The sequence below is a fragment of the Falco rusticolus genome, chromosome 11 (genome assembly GCF_015220075.1).
Source record: "Falco rusticolus isolate bFalRus1 chromosome 11, bFalRus1.pri, whole genome shotgun sequence".
NCBI classification, from domain to species: Eukaryota; Metazoa; Chordata; class Aves; order Falconiformes; family Falconidae; genus Falco; species Falco rusticolus.
Window position 1 is genome coordinate 19,862,231 of NC_051197.1, and position 20,046 is coordinate 19,882,276.

The 20,046-nt window shown below is 40.5% G+C and overlaps 1 protein-coding gene across 2 annotated transcripts in view; it reads left to right on the forward strand.

The window, feature by feature from the left end:
• Positions 1-16,870, forward strand: part of SLC44A3 (solute carrier family 44 member 3) — a 40,672-nt gene extending 23,802 nt beyond the window's left edge. The window contains exons 11-16 of one of the 2 annotated variants that reach the window (XM_037404256.1): positions 463-619; positions 3,124-3,207; positions 12,761-12,898; positions 13,373-13,609; positions 15,428-15,526; positions 15,691-15,781. In XM_037404256.1, the coding sequence (XP_037260153.1) occupies positions 463-619; positions 3,124-3,207; positions 12,761-12,898; positions 13,373-13,609; positions 15,428-15,526; positions 15,691-15,705 (730 nt within the window). In that variant the 3' untranslated portion in view covers positions 15,706-15,781. Of the gene's footprint in view, positions 1-462; positions 620-3,123; positions 3,208-12,760; positions 12,899-13,372; positions 13,610-15,427; positions 15,527-15,690; positions 15,782-16,612 lie in introns of those variants that run through there. The other variant, XM_037404257.1, reaches the window with a different exon arrangement.
• The last annotated feature ends 3,176 nt before the right edge of the window (positions 16,871-20,046 follow it).

Below are 20,046 nucleotides of genomic sequence, written 5' to 3' on the forward strand. Positions count from 1 at the left end.
AATCACAACAATAAAAGTAGATAGTAGATTTCAATTTTACACGTAGAGAGCATATGATACTTTTTCTAGTTTTAATTTTACTACATAGCGGATTCATTCTTTCAGACTAAAATCTTGCAGAAACAACAGTCAAATAGAAGATTGCGGAGAATAAGAAAAGTGATAGAAACTGGAAATAGGTATTCAAAGAAGTGTTCTTAAATGTTGTTCACTTAAGGTTTTTTCTAGATCTTTTTCCATTACTGGATACATCAAAACAGTCATTGCTTGAGAATTAATCCAATATAAGTTATACACTTGACGGCTTTCCTCTGGACTAAAGTGAACATTCAGATGAATTCGGTAGGAAAACTGGAGTTGTTCAAGTTTAATTCTTTAAATTTCCAAATACTGAAAAAGATACAATGTATTTCTTCTTAAATAAGTTTCTAAAAACTTTTTTAAATTTTTTTTTCTTTCTAGAAATAAAAATAGCCCACCATCTCACCCAGTCCTGTCTTCCATATCAGTTCTTTTTTGCTATCATCTAGGAACTGCTGTAAAAGGCTCGTTTCTAATCACAATACTGAGAATCCCAAGGATTATTCTCTTGTACCTTTATAGTATCCTAAAACAAAAGGTAGGTGTATACTTCTGTAACACTATAAAAATAGTAGTTAGAAGGTGAGATTCATGAAAAAATAGCGTGAAGAATATACTTCTTGCTTAAAGATGGATGACATGATGTAGATTTTATATTTTATACCACTTCCTTCATTAAGAAAGCTTCCCCCCCAACTCAGATATCAGTACTTCCTTTTTTTCTGTCAACTCAGATAACTTTAAAAGCAGAAAAAAATGACATTAAAACCTACCTTTATTTAGTGTTTGTATATAAAAGTTTTTATTAAAAATAAAGGGAAAATTTGGCAGAATGCTCTATTTAAAAATTTTGCATCATAACTCTTAAAAAAGCAAAGGTAAGAACATTAATTCTTGCATATAAAATATCATACAGAAAATATGTCGTCTGCCTTGTAATGGGAGTTTATAGAAAGTATGTATGAAATAGGAACTATTCCAGATATTTGTGTAGGATCCAAACCACATCTTTTAAGGTATATAAAAAATATAGCTGGGCTATTTTGATTGTTGCTTGCCTTCTTTCTATCTTTCATACATCTCTGCATCTCTTCTCTTGTGCTGAAAACATACCACTGCAGTTAGCTCTGGCACTTTGGCAAGGACAGAGGACTGTCATGACTGCACAGCTCTGATTTTAGAGGAATAGTTAGGCAAAGTTTTTAAATTCAGGTCTTTCCTCTAGAGCTTACCTTGGCCTTCAAGCATGTTATGTATAGTTATAACAGGGTATTTATATTCCCCATCCCTGGTACCTATGAGGCATGAGTATGGGGTATAGTTTGGTATTGCTTAAATAAATGCCCCTTACCTGAAAGCTCTGTAAGTGTCTGGGTTTATGTCACTTTTGTGCGAAAGCCTTTGTTACAAAGCTCGGTGTGTTGGGTCAGCTAGGAACTTTCTTTAAAGATGATAGATGAGATGAGCTGGGCTAGACAGAAGATAGTTTTCTACCTCTAGAGGAGGCAGAATAAGCAGTCTTGCTGGGTACACTGTTTTGCAATACGAATAGCTGTAAAAGATTTAACTAGCAAAGGAAGTATTGTGTCTATAGCAGTGCACTACGAGCTCCTTTTGGTCCAGTTGCTGAGCATTCAGCTGAGGATGTGACGTGGCCCATAGCCGTAGCTGCTGCTAAAGAGGCTATAAAGTGCTCTGGCCACCTTATGTCCCCTGTCTGCTGAAGGAGCCCCCCCCCCAAGCAAACTTGCTCCTTCCCATGGGAGAAAGGATAGGCTATGGCCCCTTTCCATTGAGGCTGTCTTCCACAAAGGGCCAGAGTAGTGATACTAAAGGATGGAGAAGTGATGCTGCACCCGTGTAGAGCTCACCCAGACTTTGCTACCCATGCAAAAAATGCTGCTGTTTCCTGTGAACAGCAGGTAAATTCACAGATGTGTTGTACACAGCTATCTTCAAGCAGAATCAGAGAAGAGATGGCAGTTGAAGTCCCTTGCTCTAGGTTTTTAATAAAGAGTACTTACTGAGATTGATACAGTTTTAGTAAAATCATCTGTCCAGCAATACATGGCAAGATTAAAAGTATTTCTTTGCTGTCAGGAATTTGCATGTACAGTTGCCATTTTAAAGGAATTATTCCTGGAATATTTTCAAGAACTTCTTTGGAAAAAAGTTGGGAGGTTTGTGGTTTCTGCACAAACAGTGGTAGCTGTGGGGACCTGAGGTTTTCATATAGCTCTGCTTTCCAAAACAAAACAAAAACATTGTGACCTCTGGAAAAAGAAGGTTAAAAAGTCTCAAGTATCACTGAACTGAACTTCCTTTTGCTGAGGAAAACATCCAGTTATTACATTTGGAAGGCTACCATGGCTACCAAGATGCCTTTTTCTTGTCTTGCTTGGCAAAATCTTTATATGATGAACAATTCTGAGCTTATAATGTGATGGGGGTGGGGGAGGGGGTGGAAAAAACACTGAGCTTTGCTGCTGTTTTTTGTGTATAATTAATATAGATTAATGGTCTGTTCTAATACATGCTTCTTCCTCCTGTCCTGAAAAATTAATGTATGCTCTGAGTCAATACACACACGTGTGCATACAATTCCTTCTGCCCATTTTATTTTTGTTCATTAGGGTACCATTCATTTCAGAACTGTGAATGTTTTTTGATAAACAAAAAAGTTAAAAATCTGTCAGTGTACTCCCTGATCACTGCAAAGTACTGTAAGGGTTACTGACTTGCCTGCCTGTTTTGTTCTCCAAGCAGCTGTTAGCTCATAAAGCTGCTTGCAGCACTTATTTTCTTTTCCCAGAGAAGAATCTTCCATCCACAGGAAGAAAAAAAAAAATGCTCAGCTCATCAGTCATTAATACTGAAGGGTCTGAATTAAAAACAGTTCCTGTAATCCTAAAGGAAATATCTGCTGCCTAAGTGAATGTTTTATTAGAGGAGTCAGTCACCTGAAAAACAAGTTTTTCTAAAATAGCAGTCTGTTTGGGTCTAATTCTGTGTCCAGTAACCAAACATTTCATTCTATTGCAGGAGAGTGCATGTGCAAAGTGCCTGTTCAAGTGCTGTTTCTGCTGGTTTTGGTGCCAGGAAAGTTTCTTAAGATACTTTAACCAGGTACACTCTATCATCTCTCTCTCACTCAGCTGTCTGCATACCTAGTCTAGAAACCGTGTGTGAATGCTAGCTCCGCTTAGCACGACTAAAGCAACATCCAGTGCATGCAAGCCAGAGTTTCCTGCTGGTCACCTAAACTAAACGAACACGTTTCAAGTGTAGACGGAACTTGTTGCAGGGAAACAGGGCGCTGACAAACATGCACGGTGCAAAACTCTAGAAAACTTAATACAGCTTGAGACAACCCTTTCAGAGGGTCATGTGCTGTTTCTGTAGGTAAGACAACTTAAGGTTTTGTTGTGCCAGACAGGCTACTGAAATACAGAGGGTCCAAGGTGGAAGGAAGCAATGAAGAAGAAAGAAACCCGCCTGGAGATGTGTCATTAAACTAGATACAGTATTTTCCACCTGAATAAAGTCCTGAATAAAGAAACTTGAACTCCTGGCTGATTTCCATTATCAATATATCTGGGAATATGATCTGTGATGAAAAAGCCAGATGATATAATACTCTCTTTCTTTGAAAGACATCTTTGTTTTGTTAGCAGTTTTGTTTCAGAAGTGGTTTTATTAGAAATGGATGATTCCTGACATGCAGCAGTTTTTCAGATACTTGACTCCTGCTTTTTCCTTCCTGATCCCTTTCTCCAAATGTTTTCCAGCTCTATATACATCGTTGTAAATAGTTAATTTTTCTTTTTGTCAGTCCCCTGTTGTTATCTCTGGTGACTGTGGTATTCTTAATGTGAAAGGGAATCAGATGTTCCTGCTGATTCCTAACTCTGACTGTTGTGTTCTTTGTTCTCATTGCTGAGGGTAGCAGTGAAGTAAACAAGGCAATTCTGATAAAGGGTCTGACTTCTTCTTTAAAGTAGCTGCATAAATTAAGCTTAATCTTGGACAACTATGAAGAGAAAGTCTTTCACTTCTGCCTGGATTAAATACTTGTGCAGTGAAGTCCCTGGTTCTGGACAATGAATTTTCCAGACTTACATTTTTAGGTAGATCTTATGGTCGCTGACTTGGTGAGGAGTCTCAGAGTTCGTTTTGACTCCAGGGTTTCCATTTGTAGTCACCTTTTCCTCTTGGCTTCCTGCCTTTCAAAGAGATATCCAGCATCCTAGTGTTTACTTTCTCCAGCTGTTTTATGCTATGTGCTTGTTAAAAGAAGAATTAATTACTGTAACGTTCTTCCTTTTGTTTCAGAAGGCTGTATTGTAGTTTTTGTTCCCTTAGAAGATTTCCTGTTTCCTGATCTATTGTAGGCAAATTTCTGGTTTTATATGAGTTGTGGTTTTTAACCTAATGGTCATAATAGTGTGTTTGCTGTTAGATAATTGCCTGGTTGAACATCTTTTTGGCAAAGGTGATGGTGTTCCAAGTGCTCCAAGTCCAGGGCAATTTGGGCGAGGGTTAGAGGAGAAGAAAAGCAAGAACACACTTTAAGATTTTAATAGAAATTTTATCTGTATGAAGGGCTAACATTGGTCTTAGATTATTGAATTTCACAGACTAATTAATGTATCTAATGATTATTTTTTTTTCTATAAAGAATGGATTCAAGCCTATTTCTTTAAAAAAAATTGGCTAAGGCTGAAAAGCATTGTCTTCAATTTTGTAGTATCGGCAGCAAAATGTAAAGAGGGGAAAAAAGAAAAAAAAAAAAAAAAGACAAGCTTGCAGTTTTAAGCAGCTTAACATACGGCTTGATTAACAGAAGTACTGAACTCTTAAGAGCCCTTACTGAGATCAGTGAAAGCTGCTGGGTACAGCCTTGACATTTCACATGGATGTTAAAATGTGGACTTGGGAGGGGTTAAAAAATTGCTTATACCTACATTTCTAACATTTTTGAAAGTATTTTTTGGTTCAAATTTTGAGTTTTGTGTGAGTTGAAATGACTGAAATGTGGGACAGCTTTTACAAAAAGTTGGTCCAAAGCTCATTGTGTGAGTTAACATTCCTTACTATATTTTTGCCTTTATTCTGGTATTACTTCCACTGTAGTAACAAGCATATAGCTACCTGAAACTCTTAAAAAAAAAAAAAAAAAAAAAGAAAAAAAAAAAGCAGCCTTCCCCATCACTTCTGCGCTGTATTCTTCTTGTTATATTGCTTAGATGACTTAAATTCCTTCTCCTCCTTCATTCACAAGTTTAATGAGGATTAAACAGAGCCCCTTGTTTTCCCTCTGGGAAACTTGCAGACGAGAAACAGGTGCTGGAGGAAGTAACGCTGGTGACAGCGCGAGCTTTGTTCTTCCCATGCAGCTTCAACTAAGTGCTCTGTTACGTTACCAGAGTACTTTTCGGGCTGTGGTGCCATCTCTCAGGTGGGACTTAGCACAGAGTTTGGTAGTTTCACGCATCCTTGAAGTGACTCATTCTTTGCAGGCTCAGCTAAATTTTATTCAGCTCTCCTGGAACTTAACTGAAATGGGGAAAAAAGGGTACCCTGGCATCTTCCCGCCGTGACAGAGCGCTGTGCTAGATGCTGACAGTTGGCATATTTGCAGTGGCAGTTGTTGGAAGAGGGATAATGTAAACCCAGCGTCCTGTGCAGATTGCCATGTGGATGATTACATTCTGCCTTCCTAAATTTCTCCTGGATTTGCAACTGGATCCTGTGCTAAACTGTGGTGTAGCGTTGCTATGTGCTGTTAAACAGTTCACTCCTTAAGCTGTTCCATTTCAGTCATGGGCAAAGTGATTCATGTGTGTGTATAATCCATTAGTAACAATTGTAAAGCACTCTGGGTTCTATCTGGATGAAAAGTGCTTTGTGAATATAAAGTCATTATCCTTACTTGACAGTTCTGTTTGCCAACACTTGTCAGAATTACCACAGATTTTTCATCTTCTGGCTCTGATGGTTTCAGTATGTTCCAGATAAACATATCCAATCATCCCAAGTAAAAGCTGGGAGATTGAAATTTGTCTTCCATAAAAAGAATATACTGTGTTTTTATTTAATGTGGTTTGGGACCTACAAGGTCTGTCTGTCTCCTGCTTTCTTAAATTGTAGTGGCAGTCTTAACTTTTGATACATCAAAACGCTCACTTTTTTCCCCCCTTTACAGCCTTGTTGCAATGACTGTTTTTTAAACAATATATCTATTTCAGGATAGTTTTGCTTTTCTGTGTCTGCTTTGGGTTCATCCTCAGCCAGCTGGCGAGCAACCGCTCCACAGCCCCTCGTGGATGTCTGACGGAGCTGCTGAGCAGTGTGCGGTGTCTGTGCTTCCACCCGCGCAGTTCCTGCCGTGCAGCCTTGCGGGCCCTGGGCTCGCCGTCACTGAAGGCAGCGATGTGTTAGTTTGCATGTGCTGGTACTGAGACCCTTCACTGATACTGAAAACCAGCAACTGTCTAGCGTGAAAAAACAGAAGCAAGTCTGTCTAATGGTCATATATCCATGGCCATTGGTTGTCTCTTAAGCTTTGGGTGGAAGCCTATCAGGAGGTTGTGGTTAAATGCCTTGTGGAGAAGTGACCTAGATAAAACCAAAATTAATGCATGCTAATGTAAGCACAGTTCTCCTCTGCACTGCCAAACACACTGTGCCTCACCCATCAAGTACTTCTTTTTCTTCCCAAAAACAATACTGCATTTTAATGTTACTGGAAAAATTGATTCTAGATGTTAAGCTAAATTTTCAATCATTTGAAAATACAGTTGGCTAAAATGTTCCTCTTCAATGAAATTACATATTTTTGCTTTCCCTCTAGAGGCTTTATGTATGTTATAACAGGAAATAATTCTTAGGTCTTTACTTGCTCCATTAGGGTGAATCGCATAGGGGATAGAGGTGAACAAGGCTGACTAATTCTTGCTTTGATACCTTTTGCCTCTCCCCTATCCCATTTAAAAAAAATAAAAAAAATGTTGGGATTTCAGAAATCCTAAATTAGAACATTGTCACATTAACTGCAGAAGCCACTGTAAGCACCTCCAGTAACGATGTAATCACGATGCAATGGGCACTTAAAGCAGGATCCTTGTGGTCCAACCCCTGTAGCTGAAATGGAGCCCAGGCGTAGCAGTGTGATGCTGCAGGAAAGGACACCCAGCTGCCCTCCGAGGAAAAGTTGGGTTGGTCCTGCCCACTGGGTGACAGCTAGGGAGGGAGCAGATGACCCACAGAGTAGGAAGCAAGGAAGGTCGAAGGACAAGATTTTCTCCACTAAGTCCAGACTGCAATTTAAAGTGGAATGGAAATAAAGGAAAGTTGTGCTTCTTGGACTGCTTGGGAAAACCCAGGAGGCTAATGAAGGTTTTCTTACAGATGGTAATTAGCCTAAGAATAACCCCCCTCCCTGTTTCTGTATTAGCTGTTTGCTTGTCAGTTGGAAGTAGGGAAGGAGAATACTCTCCGTGTGTTTGTCAACCACGGGACAATAAATAGCTGTCTGCTGACAAGGCTGCAGAAAGGGCAGATTCAGTCCTGGAATGTGTGAGATTAAATACTTGCACCAGGAAGAGGGGGATAAACGGCGTTGTGCAAGTTGCTGGTTAGGTGATCAGCCTTATCTCGCGGCGGGGGGCTGGATTATCCTGATGTGTCTGCTTTCACAAGTGAAGGCCAAGAGCAAGCCCGTTATCCATCTGTGAGTGTATCGAGAAGAGAAATAGCAGGGAGGGGTAAGACCTAAGACAAGATCAGCAAGAAGAATCAGTAGATGTAAACTGTTCACGAGTAAATGTCTGGAAGCTGGAAGAAGGCTCCTGAGGACAAGAGGGACAACTGTCTGGAATAGCTCCAAATGTAAGGGCTGGGAGAGGGAAAAGCCCTAAGTAGTTTAAAGAGGGGGCTTTCCACTTAAGAGAAGAAATTGTATAATGTGCTAATCTGGAATAGCCAGGGACCAGAGTGGCTGAAAGTCCCTTCCAGTCTTACATGTCCACGTCTCTTCAGTGGCGCCTCGCAGGCCCACGTTGCTCTGACTTCCCACCACTATTTGAGAGGCACAATACAGCTTTCTCACCGGGCCGCTGACTGCTGTACGGCAGCCACAGAAACGTCACTGACTCTTGCTGCCACTGGATTTTGTTTTCTGAGGGAATTCCAGTGGCAGCTGTGACACTTGCAAGCTGAGACCCTTCGGAGTCCAGCCCGAGCTGCGCAGCATTGCACTGGGTGGAGCTACCCCGGGCAGCCCCGAGAGAGATGGCAGCAACAAGGTCACGTCGGGATGAAAACACCAGCAGAGCAGAAAAAGCTCAAGTGGGATGTGAGACCAGCGTGTCTCCTGCTTCTTTTTTAAGAAGGTTCCGTTGCTATGGCAATCCTCTCTTCCCCAAGCTCATTTTATTAAAGCAAGCCCTAGAACGGAGGGCTGAATTCAGCTGTTACACAAAGTGGCAATTATTCTCAACAATTGGGGAACTTATGGCCTGGATCTGAGCCACAGCGCCTTTCTCATGAAACTAGCAGGTCAATTTTTCCAAGACCCTTGACATTCTGTGTTGTGAGGCACAGAAGGATGTATTCTTTAAATAGTTTTTTTTGCATACTGTGGTATTTGGAAATATGTAAACATTCACATTCCTTATTTATTCATCCTGACACTGAGAAACTAGTGTCTAGTTCCCAGGCTCCAAGCCAGAGGAAGCCTGTGTTCTTCACAAAGGTGGTTCTACAGTACCAACTTGCCGGTGCAAGGATAAAGACTGTTCCTGACCCCCTCTCCCTCAGGCTGTCTGACCAACGGTATGCTATCTCTGCCATTATTACTTGCTTGTCCCCATAGCAGAGACCACCACTGTAAAACATCGATTCATTAAGCAAAGATAAAAACCATAATAGCTATACTGGGCCAGACTGAGCCTCCGTCTAGCTGTGCCCCATCTCCAGCAGTGGCTGTGAGTGAATGCTAAGGTAGAACGCGTGTGCATTTCCCTGTCCCCGTGCTGTTTCTGAATCTGTTTTCAGCCTAGGGACGTACTGAGCTGAGTATGTTTTCTGTGTGTTTGATCACTCTCGGTGGATTCCTTTTCCCTGAACTTTCCCAGACTCCCTTGAGCTCATGCAGCCTTTTAAGAGCTGAAGCATCCTTTGTCCAGCAGTTCACAGCTTACAGACTTACAGTAAGAAGCAATACCATCTGCTTTCAAATTTGGCTCCTGCTACATCCTATGGTCCTCCCTCTGCTTAGTCCTTGTTCTGGAAGAAACAGTGAGCCATCTAACCCTACCTACCCTCTCCACATTTATCCTGATTGTGTAGCCTTCTTACCACATCCTCCTTCAGTCGTCTCTTTTCCAGCCAGAACAGCCTGGTGTATACAGTTGTTCCCCAGACAGAAGACATTCCATACCTGGATCATTCCTGCAGCCCTTCTTAAATGTTTTCAAGTCCACTAAAGCTTTAGTGCATGGGAAAAGAGAATACTTTCTGTAGAAAAACACCTTTAAGTAACCTGTTTGTAAATGATGGCAGGTTCTTAACTGACCATGGTCTACCATCTTGGCCTTCACAACTGTTTCCTCTTTGAAAGGGATTGGGTTGTTGCAATTGCAAAATTAATGGGATATCTAAGCTTTTTAGTCCAAAGTCCAAAATTATTTGCAAACACTGGTAATCGCTTGTGTGTTAGGATAAGGATGAGAAATCCCTTGAGTTCATTTCTGTGCCATTCTGAGTTTCATGGAAGCATAAATCTGCTTAAATATTAGACATGCATTTTTAGTATTTAATTGGAGCGTGTAGATTTCTATGTGGCTGGATGGGATCAGGGTATGGGGTCCGTGTGGGAAACATGGGAATTACGAGAGAAGTGCATGGAGCCACAGTCTAGGCTGAACAAGAAACCCTCCAAATATTATTTTTTTTTTCTTAGAAATGTATTTTTTGCTGAAAGGTAGAGATCACTTGGCAGAGTCCTTAGCTGGTACTAGTAACATTCTTGCTTCACTTAGGCCAATGACTAGTTCTGTAGCCTTCACCAGTTCATTTGTTTGTGTCTCTCTCATTCCTTCTGTAAGGTTGGGTTATTACCTGGCTGCCTTTCTTGCTTGGATGTTATGACTAGTTGATACTTACATGATTTGTTGAAGTTGTAACTGTTATAAAAGCCATTCTTTATTAACTGGTTTGTAACATGTCAAATCCCTATGCAGGTACTATTCGGTGCCCAGCATTATTTTCAGTCTTTCCAAGATAACTGTTCTAGTTAATAAATATCAGAAATTCTTTTCATTGTGCATTCCTCAGATACCAAAGTGGCTAATTCAAGAGTCCAAACAAATGGTTATTTATTTTAAGTTTGGAAACAATGTTTGTGCAAGTGCATATGCATTTTCAACATTCTTTTTCATTTTTAAAACAGGACATTTTTTTCTATTTATAATGAGTACATAATCTCTGTTTAGTTTATTGGCAAAATTTATACTGACCTCACCAGATCAGGATCTGCTCTGTGAATTGAGTTTTTAAGGGACAGAAACAAACTTAGAAAACCCCTTTCCACTTTGTGTCTCCTTTTCCTGGCTGTTAATGGGAGTGATGAAACAGATGTAACTTCTGGCATGTTATAGATAGGTCTATCCACGTTTGAAATATGCAGTGACAGCTACAGGCGGAGGACAGAGAGGGAGCTTGATTTGAGGCCGTCTACCCTACACCTGTGCCCCGGGGAGATGGTGGCCACAAGGCTGGCACTGGCCCTACTGGCGTGCCTGCTCTCCTGCTGCCCCACGGCAGGCGCGGGATGGCTGCAGGCACCTTGCAGACCTGCCAGGTTGAGTGAGGCAGGTGGGACAAGGATGCTTCTCTTTCAGAAGTGTAGGCAAAGGTATTGTAGCCAACACCTGACCGAGGCAAAGAGTACACCTCTGCCGGTGCTGTTCTCCTGGGGGAAAGGGCCAGCGTCAGAATAAAGGAAAGTCATCACAGAAAGCATTTTTTCCTGCTTAGGAATGAAGCAAATTTGCTTGTTTAAATAGAATTTTATGCAGATACTCTACATGTTTCTGTAGTGTTCAGTGGAGTCTTTGATTTTTCTTAGAAAATAAATCCATGGTCTGTGTTTATACTTTTTCCATCTATGCATGTGTTTGCTACTACGTAAGTACAGTATTTACAGAGTGTCACTGTTTACTTCTACTCTTGGTTTTTTTGCTTGTTATCAGAGAAAAAAAAATAGTCATGTAAAAAATAAATAATATCCACAATAAAGAGACAAAGGATCTTTGCATTTAATTTCTTTCTTTCTCTGTAATGTTTTAAGATAGGATCTCTATAGCTTTACTACACAACAGTATGTGACAGAAATGGCTATGGGGTAAAACGACTCTGCAGAAATACATTTTCTCTGCCTTCAGATATCTGAGGCTATTTGATATTTTGATTTGTAAGTAAGAAAACACAGATTTTTCAGCAGGAGCTGTTTTGCAGTAGGCCAGTATAATTCACTTTCAGCAAACCAGTTACGGGCTTTTTTCACTTCCAGGTGAAGTAGAAAGTAATCTAAGCACCAAGTACATGTTGGGGTGTATAAATTCCTTCAGAACAGTAATCCCTTGCATATCGTGGTTCTTACTGACCGTACCAGACGTGACTACTGTTTTGTGGCATAATCCACTTTCTAATATTTTGAGTAAAGGGAAACTACTCAGAAAACTTGCTGGTAAAGCACAAAGCATACATTTCAGGTGTTGAGTGATGGTTTTCATAGCTGATCTTTTGGACACAGTTTAAAAACCTTGTTGAGAAGTTCCATAAATGGGACATATATGTCAGGTTATGCACAACAAGTGCTAAAATAATCCAATCCATGAAGGTAAATATTGCATCCTCCCCATCTGTCTTAGCAAATTTCCACAAAAAGAAATAGTCTAAAATTCTCAGTACATCAAAAAAAATGTGAGTGCCCTTATTGCCTGAAATTCTGAGGGGTTTTTTTGTAACATAACATGCGCTGGTCTAGTCCAGGGTCCTTTAGCTGCTCTTTTCCATTTATTTTCACAATAGGTGTCATCATCCATTAAAGGGTTTATTTTATGACTATAGACAAAAGCTTGACTTCAGTAGCATAGGAATAGTTTGAAAAGGCCGTGTATAAAAGCTTTTTAATCATCAACTCCTAATTGACTTGATAATTACATAACTTGATTGTTCTTACAATCTTACTTACTTACGTAGTTTGCCAGCAGTCTTGGAGATAGATTCATAGAAAATAAGGAAGTAAGTTTGTATAGCGTGACTCCAGGTAAGTAAGTGTTTTCTGGTAATTGTGTCATATTCATTAACAAAAATCAGGGTGGAGAACTTTGGTGTTTTAAAATAAATTCTGTAAAGGTGGGTTCAGAAATTTATTTAGTCACTGTTCTGGCATTTGCTAATGGTGGAAATTATGTAAAAAACCCATTTGAAGTTAGAAGCGTAGTTGTTATAGTCACTTAAATTAAAATTGCCATATTATGCAAAATAACTCTTTATATTCATGAAGTCAATATTTCCGAATAGAATGTAAGGCTTTGAATTTTGCTGAAGTAAAATCAAGATTATAAGAGTCTTTCCTTTCTCACTGCATTATTATCTTCTTTCATTTCAGCATGCATACACAACTACAGCCATAAATGGGACAAATTTTTGTACATCAGCAAAGGATGCTGTCTTTATTTTGGCGAAGAATTCTGCTAAACTTACATCCATTAGCTGTTTTGGAGATTTTATCCTATTTCTAGGAAAGGTATGAGTAAGAAGAGTATTCTGTAAGAAAGAAGTGAAAAAACAGGGTTCAATTCTCTTCTACCTAAAGCAAATAAGGTTTCTCTCTGTTAAACTCAGTGTTGTTAATGGTGTAAACAGAGTCCAGGAGAGAAGATAATGTTTGAGGAATTTAATTCTTTTCATAGTCTTTACAGAGTTATTTTGTTGTATTACAGCAGTGTCCTTGGCCACTTTGACAGTACCCATTGCAGTCAGTCTTTGGTAAATACATAGTAAAGGATTGCCTCTGCCCTACAGAATTTACTCATTGAACTGAACACAAAGTGTGAAACTGTGTGATGCCAGAAACTGCATAGCTATCTCCCAGACGAGATGTGCTGTTAAAATATCGGCTGTAATGGATTTGCCTTAGGGTTTGGGGGGGGTTGTTTTTTTTAAGAAACATTTCTACATGATTAATGAGGCTGCATTTCTCTCTCGCTGCCCTTTACAGGTGTTTGTTGTATGTTTTACTGTTTTTGGAGGATTAATGGCATTTAACTACCATCGGGAGTTGCAGGCTTGGGTAGTCCCCCTGTTGCTGGTTGGATTTTTTGCCTACGTGATGTCCCATAGCTTTCTGTCTGTGTTTGAAGTGACAGCGGATGCCATGTTCCTTTGCTTTGCTATTGATATGGAAACAAATGATGGCTCTGCAGAGAAGCCATACTTCGTGGATCAGGAACTGCTGGTAAACCCCAATAATAACAGCAAAGATATCTGAGCCATTCTAAGCTTTTGGGGGACTTTTTCTTTCCCCAAGACCTAGAAGTTTGAACCCCCAGCCCATGCTATTTCCTTTCCAACACCTTGGAACAGGCTGGGCTCAGGGATACAAATCATAAGTGAATTTATGAACTGAAGTAAATGGCTCCTTCTGACTCCTGTGTGCTAGCTATGACCTGCTGCTTTCTCTTAGACCATGCCCTGTCAGTAATGGCTGAATTTTTAGGCTTTATTAGATATATGTTCAATATATTGTTGGTAATTAAAAATATAAATTGATAGATGAGATAGCTGCAAAGATTGATCCATGGGGTGCCCTAAGATTAGATTTTTATATTTGTTGTGACCTGCTGTACAGTGACGAGCAAGGATAAACAATAAGGAGCTTCTTGTTGCCAGCAGCAGGTCAGGGATCCATCCACATCCTATGGATGCTGTAGTTCTGAACAAACTTCATGCAAACCCAAGTTGTTCTGCTTCATACTTACACAGATTCTTTTGCCAGAATACTGTCTTCTGGCTCTTGATTAAATTCTTCTGCCTCTGGACTGATTCTGTGTCTTTACCCTCATAGTTACTGTATTGTGTTACAAGCATTTCCATAGAGAATCATTATATAGCTAATAGTGATGGAGAGCTTTAGTTAATAGCTGTACTGATATATATGTGTATATATACGCCATCCCTTTCATATTAAGAGAATATCTGAAGATGCAGATGTTTTTTTCCTTTTGTGCTATTTTTACTAGTTCAGTCTTTTCCTTCATAAACCACGCAACAAAGAAGATTTTAGTGAATCATGAAAAACAAACTCAGCAGCCAGAATAGCTCATATGATACGAATGTTCTGGATGCGTTTCTTCAGGACAGTATCAGAAGAACTGCTTTGTTGGTTTTTTTTAATGCTGCTGTTAGATTCCCTATAATGTTCATAGAATTTTGTTGAAAACAAAACCCAACAAAAAGGCAGCCTAAAGACAGGCTTAACCCTTTGTACAGAAGAAAGCAGATAGATATTCTTTGGCTTTGATTCAAAACAGTACTTAAGCACATGTCCCGAATAGGAATATGTTACTAAATGGAAAACTCTGAAGCCTTGACCTCTGTTCTCCCTCTGTTTTGCCAAATGCTAAAATACGTCTAAAGCCAATTCTCCTTCATGAAACAGGCTTTCCTTTCTCCACTTCCAAAATTTGTGGTAGTTTCTTTTTAACTCTGGTCTTAGTTTCTTGTAATTAGCCATGCCCTAGGGCCTCGGGTGAAGAGAGGATTTCCCACAGGGGTAAGAAGTCTTCCAAGCAGGGCAGGCTGTGTAACCTTGTATGGAAAAACCGGGGCTAGCATATCCAAACTCCTCCTCGTTGCATGATCAAGAGTAAGTTTGCTTACATAGCCAAGAACTTGGAGTTTCCCAACACATGAAGGCATTTGACTTGGTACGTCTGTGTTACTGTTGGGTTACAAACATCTGGGGGTGGAAGGGAGGCTCCGTGGCCCTCAGGACAATATGTGGCAGTGGGCGGAGAGCTGGGTGAGGGATTTCAGGCAGCCGAGTCCTCATTCCTGTAGTAGGAGATGTAACAGATTCCTGGTTCACCCTGCTCAGTTGCAGTTATCGCCCTTGCTGCCTCTGCAGAGGCCCTCCTGGTATCACTCAGTGTCATCCAGCTAGGAACCAGCTGCAGTTTCTTAGCCCCGGGCTAATTATCTTCCTTTACTAGGTATTTTTATTTACGTAATGGTTTGCATTCCCGAATGATCTCACTCTGTTTTTTGCTTGTAGACCTTTGTGAGTCAGAGTAACAAGTTAACAGAAGGGCAAAAACACAGAAGCATGAGACCTTTCCAGGATAATGAAGATGGGATGGAGCTCCAACCTATGGTGAGACTGGAATGTGAGATACGTATTTCTCTGCCAGCTAATGTGTTTGCCTTTACATCCCAGGAAGCATGGACGTAGGCTGTCTTGTATCTCCAGTTGTCGCACAGCAACCAATATGCTGTACCCAGTATCCCGTTTTTCCTTCTATTGCTTTCCCTCCTCAGGAAACCCTCTGCTGATGCGACATGGATGTGTTCTCATCCTTCTTCCCATTCCACAGCGTGCCCAGCAGAGGAAGAGAAGGATTGGACAAAGGCAAGGGGGTGGGAGATAAATATTATTCAGATAGTCCTGCACATGCCCACTGTAGCAAAGTCAGAAGAGTGGTCGCTGTTTGATTTCATGCTGGAGCTGCTGAGGTTCCAGAGCTGCAAGATCAGAGCTTAGAGGCCTTCCCTTTCCCCCCTCACCCCTTTTTTCTTTTTTTCTCTTTCTTTTCTATCAGTGTATATGTTTATTTACTCTGTTTTATGCTGGGGTAGAAAAGCTGAGGTGCCACACCCAGGCTTGGGAAAGTCCTGAGAGAAAATGCTCACTGACATCTGAAAAAAATATTGCAAATTGCCCAACCTGAGAAGCTGCACCAGCGAGTTCAGCAATGGGGCAGATTTTCCCCCAGCACGGGGGGGCCAGGCCAGGGCTGCCGAAGAGATTCTGCAGCAACAGCTATTCTGGCTCCTACGCTTGCTGGACACTGCTACTCGTGTCTTGTGCCCTCCGAGCTGCTGCTTACACGTCTGTGATTTTTCTTGGTCTGCTTTCAAGAGGTACCAGGCTCTAGTGAACTGTCACGCAATCTTGTGGGCGTTCTGCTAATTGGCAGAGCACTGCTTCAGTTTATTGCTACAGCGAGGGATAGTTGTGCTTGGGTTTTTTTCATTGTTTGGGTCTGTTATTGCATTCTTCAGGAATTTTTTGCTGAGCCCAGAAACTGGGGGGATGTGGGGGATTATTCCCTGCAAGAGGATTGTGGATTTGAGACACAAGAGAACCTTAATTATTTTCCCTGTTTGCTCTTACAGCATTTAAATGCAGTAACAGGACTAGTGCTACACATTATTTGACTCCTTTTTTCTCTCTTTGTAGGCTTGAATGTGAAGTGCACCAGGAAGTATGAAGGCAGACCAGCAATAGCAAAAACAGTCCTAGAAAAAAAGTAAAGGTTCCCAATACCCCAGGAGAAAGTATTACTTCTCTAAATCTCTGTTGTACCTTCTGCACTGATAAAATGACACACAATTTGTTTGTATGAATAAAGTATTTTGTGTGTCAGCACATCTGATTTTTATTAATATACTTGTTTTGATTGTCTGAAAGTTAATAAACAAACTCCTTGTAAATTTCTATGTTGTCAGAGTAAAAATACAAAGTCGACAAGATTGTTGAGCTGTCCTTTTTAGCTTTTTGGTGTATCAGCTAATATGGGGCTTTTTCATGCTTCTCTGGGAACACTGGGCCAGTCATCCCTGGACCAGTAAATGCAGAAACATTTGCAGAGGCACTCTGAGATTACTGTTTCCTGATGTATTCTGTACATCTGAACAGCCAGTGCAACCAATTAAGGAACAGCACTGAGCTCATTGATGGAAATTACCATTGATAGAAATTCTCTGAGTCAAGATAATTAATGGTTTTGAGGTAAGTGTCTGTCTTTTAATTATGTTCTTTTGAAAATGGTTACAAGTTAGTATCATAAACTATCCACTGGCTCATCTCCAAATGGCAGATGAGGAATAGTCTTTTTTTAAAAATAAACGACTTTCCCTTTGCAATTGAAAAGACAGAGCACAGAAAAATTTGTATCTGGATTTAAAGCTTGACAAAGAAGTAGCAAATGAGCAGTAGCTGGACAGAAATGAGATTAAAGGATGTTATGAATAATACTTTATAGAAATGTTAGCAGTAACATGGATGTGAAACCAAATATTATGGAGGAATGTAGTACTCTAAGGCTCTAGTCAGCAGAGGGACATGGTAAGTGTAGACATCTTTAAAGAAAACAAGTCTGTCGGCATTTTCGTGTGAGCAGTTTTGAGGCTTGTTTAAACTTTGTGCCTGGACCCCGGTTACAATACACTCGCAAGGGCTCCACCTCACTCTGAGTATGAGGTAGTTTTAGATTTTACTCAGTGGCACATGATTTTATTCTCTTTGTTCAAAAGCTCCTTTAACATTTTGTTTGAGGTGGGAAGATGACTTTGACCAGGGATTTTGGTAAAGTCCACATCAGCATAGGAAGTGGGACGTCACTGCAGGTAAGTGACTCCTAAGCTGCCATAATGAATAAATTGATAAACCCTTGATTAGTCACAGCTTGGAAGTGACATGCAGAAAAGCTCACTGATGGCCTGAATGACAAATCTGTTTCAGCCAAGTACTGTATCTGATCTCCCACTGTTGAGACTAGTTATTTGCTCGGGAATGCCAAGAAATACTAGCTTTTTATTCTTCATTTAATTAACTTTTGTCTATTTCAGTATGAGCCACTTGAAGAAGTTGAGGAATATGGGATAGATGACGGAGAAAGAAATAGATTAATTACTTTCTGTTTAGTAGGTGAAGCTGATCACCTACTGGCTGTGACTCGCTACCTCTCATTATTTAAAACTACGCTTGGGTGCTTACGGTGTTTGGTTTGGGGATGCTGTGGGAGCTGACGATCACACCAAGTAAGCAGTAGCTCTAACCATGAGAAAATGTGCTGATATGCTACTTGCAGAGGGGCAAAACTTTTCCTCTGCCACAGGTCCCACTAAGATTGCTTCCAAGCAGTGGTGTCTCCACAGTGTAAAAATTATGTTTACAAGTTTTTAAAGCATAGTAGGTTCACTTGGAAGTTAAAGAAATTCTTTTCTTGTTGCACACTGGGGTTTTTCCTGTTTGTATTTGATACTCGCACTGCATGTTTTGGCCCTTGACTCAGGAGCTCTCTGGTGGAAGAAAGGGAGGGAAATTTTTATGTAAGTATATCCTCATTTTCAGACAACCCCTAGATGATCTCCAGAGGTCCCTTCCAATCGCAATGATTCTGTGATTCCATTCATTGCCATTATGATGTAGCGTCATTGCCTTCACTGTAGCTCCCGAGTGGAGAAAGGACTCTAGACATACTAAACATTTTGGTTTGCTTTTTAAAGAAGGAAGGTACCAAAATCCCAATTAAGCTGTATTTGATTGCATTTCATTTAAGCACTGCTGTACTGCCCATAGTCCGGAAATTGCAACTGTGACAATACGTTTTGAGAATCACGTATATGTTTACAGAAGAGTTACAAATATATACCTTTTAATTAACTTTTGTACACAAAGGATAGCTTTATAGCTTTCAGGTGCAACTCAGGACCTCCCAGCCTTACATACATTCCACTAGCAATTGTGTCAACAACCTCCAGCTGTAGCACTCCTGTGTGGCAGGGGTCATCACCTGAACGAAGAGGTGACCTACACCTACAGAAGCTGATGCTACTTAGTGCTCGTTTCTCATTGCTGTCCTCTCCTGCAGGATACTGTGGCCAGGCAAACTACAAAGCAGGTTGGAAGGCGGCGGCGGGGTTGGATGTAGGCACAGCTCATACAGATACAGAGTGAGTGCTAGTTCAGGTACTGGTGTTCTTGCCCAAGCCACTTCTGGCATTTCGGTGTCTGCCCTGCAAAGCAGCCCAACACTGTGCGGACTCTTCTTTCCTGCAGCTATGGAAGATTGGATTCAGAGGAATGAAAGGTACTTTTCTAATTATATTCCTTAAAAATAGGAGATGGGGACTACTGATGTCTCTACACCAGAAAATGGCTCGGTATCGCAGCTTATTGTTTGAAGCAAGGCACATTGCATTTGGTCTTCCTTGGTGTCTACTTCAAACTCTCACCTAATTCAGTTATGATTCCACTGGATAACTCTGTGGATGAAAGAAAACAGGCATACTGAGAACAGTCCGTGTGTTGTTTCGTCTCTTGAAGTACATATATAATTAAAGTGTGAGAGCAGTTTAAAGAACAGGTTTTGGGTTCAGAAGGAGCAGGAGGGCATGGTTCAGGCTTTCAAAAAGAAACCCTTCTTTCTCACAAACTATGAAAGCACAAAGATTTTGTTGTTGATCGTAGCACTGCTTTTTAGCTTTCAATACAATAGTTCTAGATTGTTAAGTACTGTTATTTTGAAGGGGGAAATAGTATAGGTCAGGAAGAGTGGGTCTTAACAGATGTCTTAGTAGTAATTCTCTTGCCTCAGATGCAAGGCTTGGACCAGTGACCTCCAGGGGTCCTTTCAAATTTAAATTCTGTGAAATAAATAAGCTTAAGACTTACTCAACAAATAGGTCAGCTGAAAGTCGGGCTACCACATAACACCCAAAGGTAACAGACAGTAATTGAGCAAAGCACAATTTCTAGCCTTGAGGGAAGTATCCTTCACAAGTCTAGAACTTGCAAGTATAAAACATTTTATAGTGAATGTAAAATAAGCTTAATCTGTATCAAATACTTCCAAAGTACCTTTAATTTTTGTACAAAAGTTAGGATCG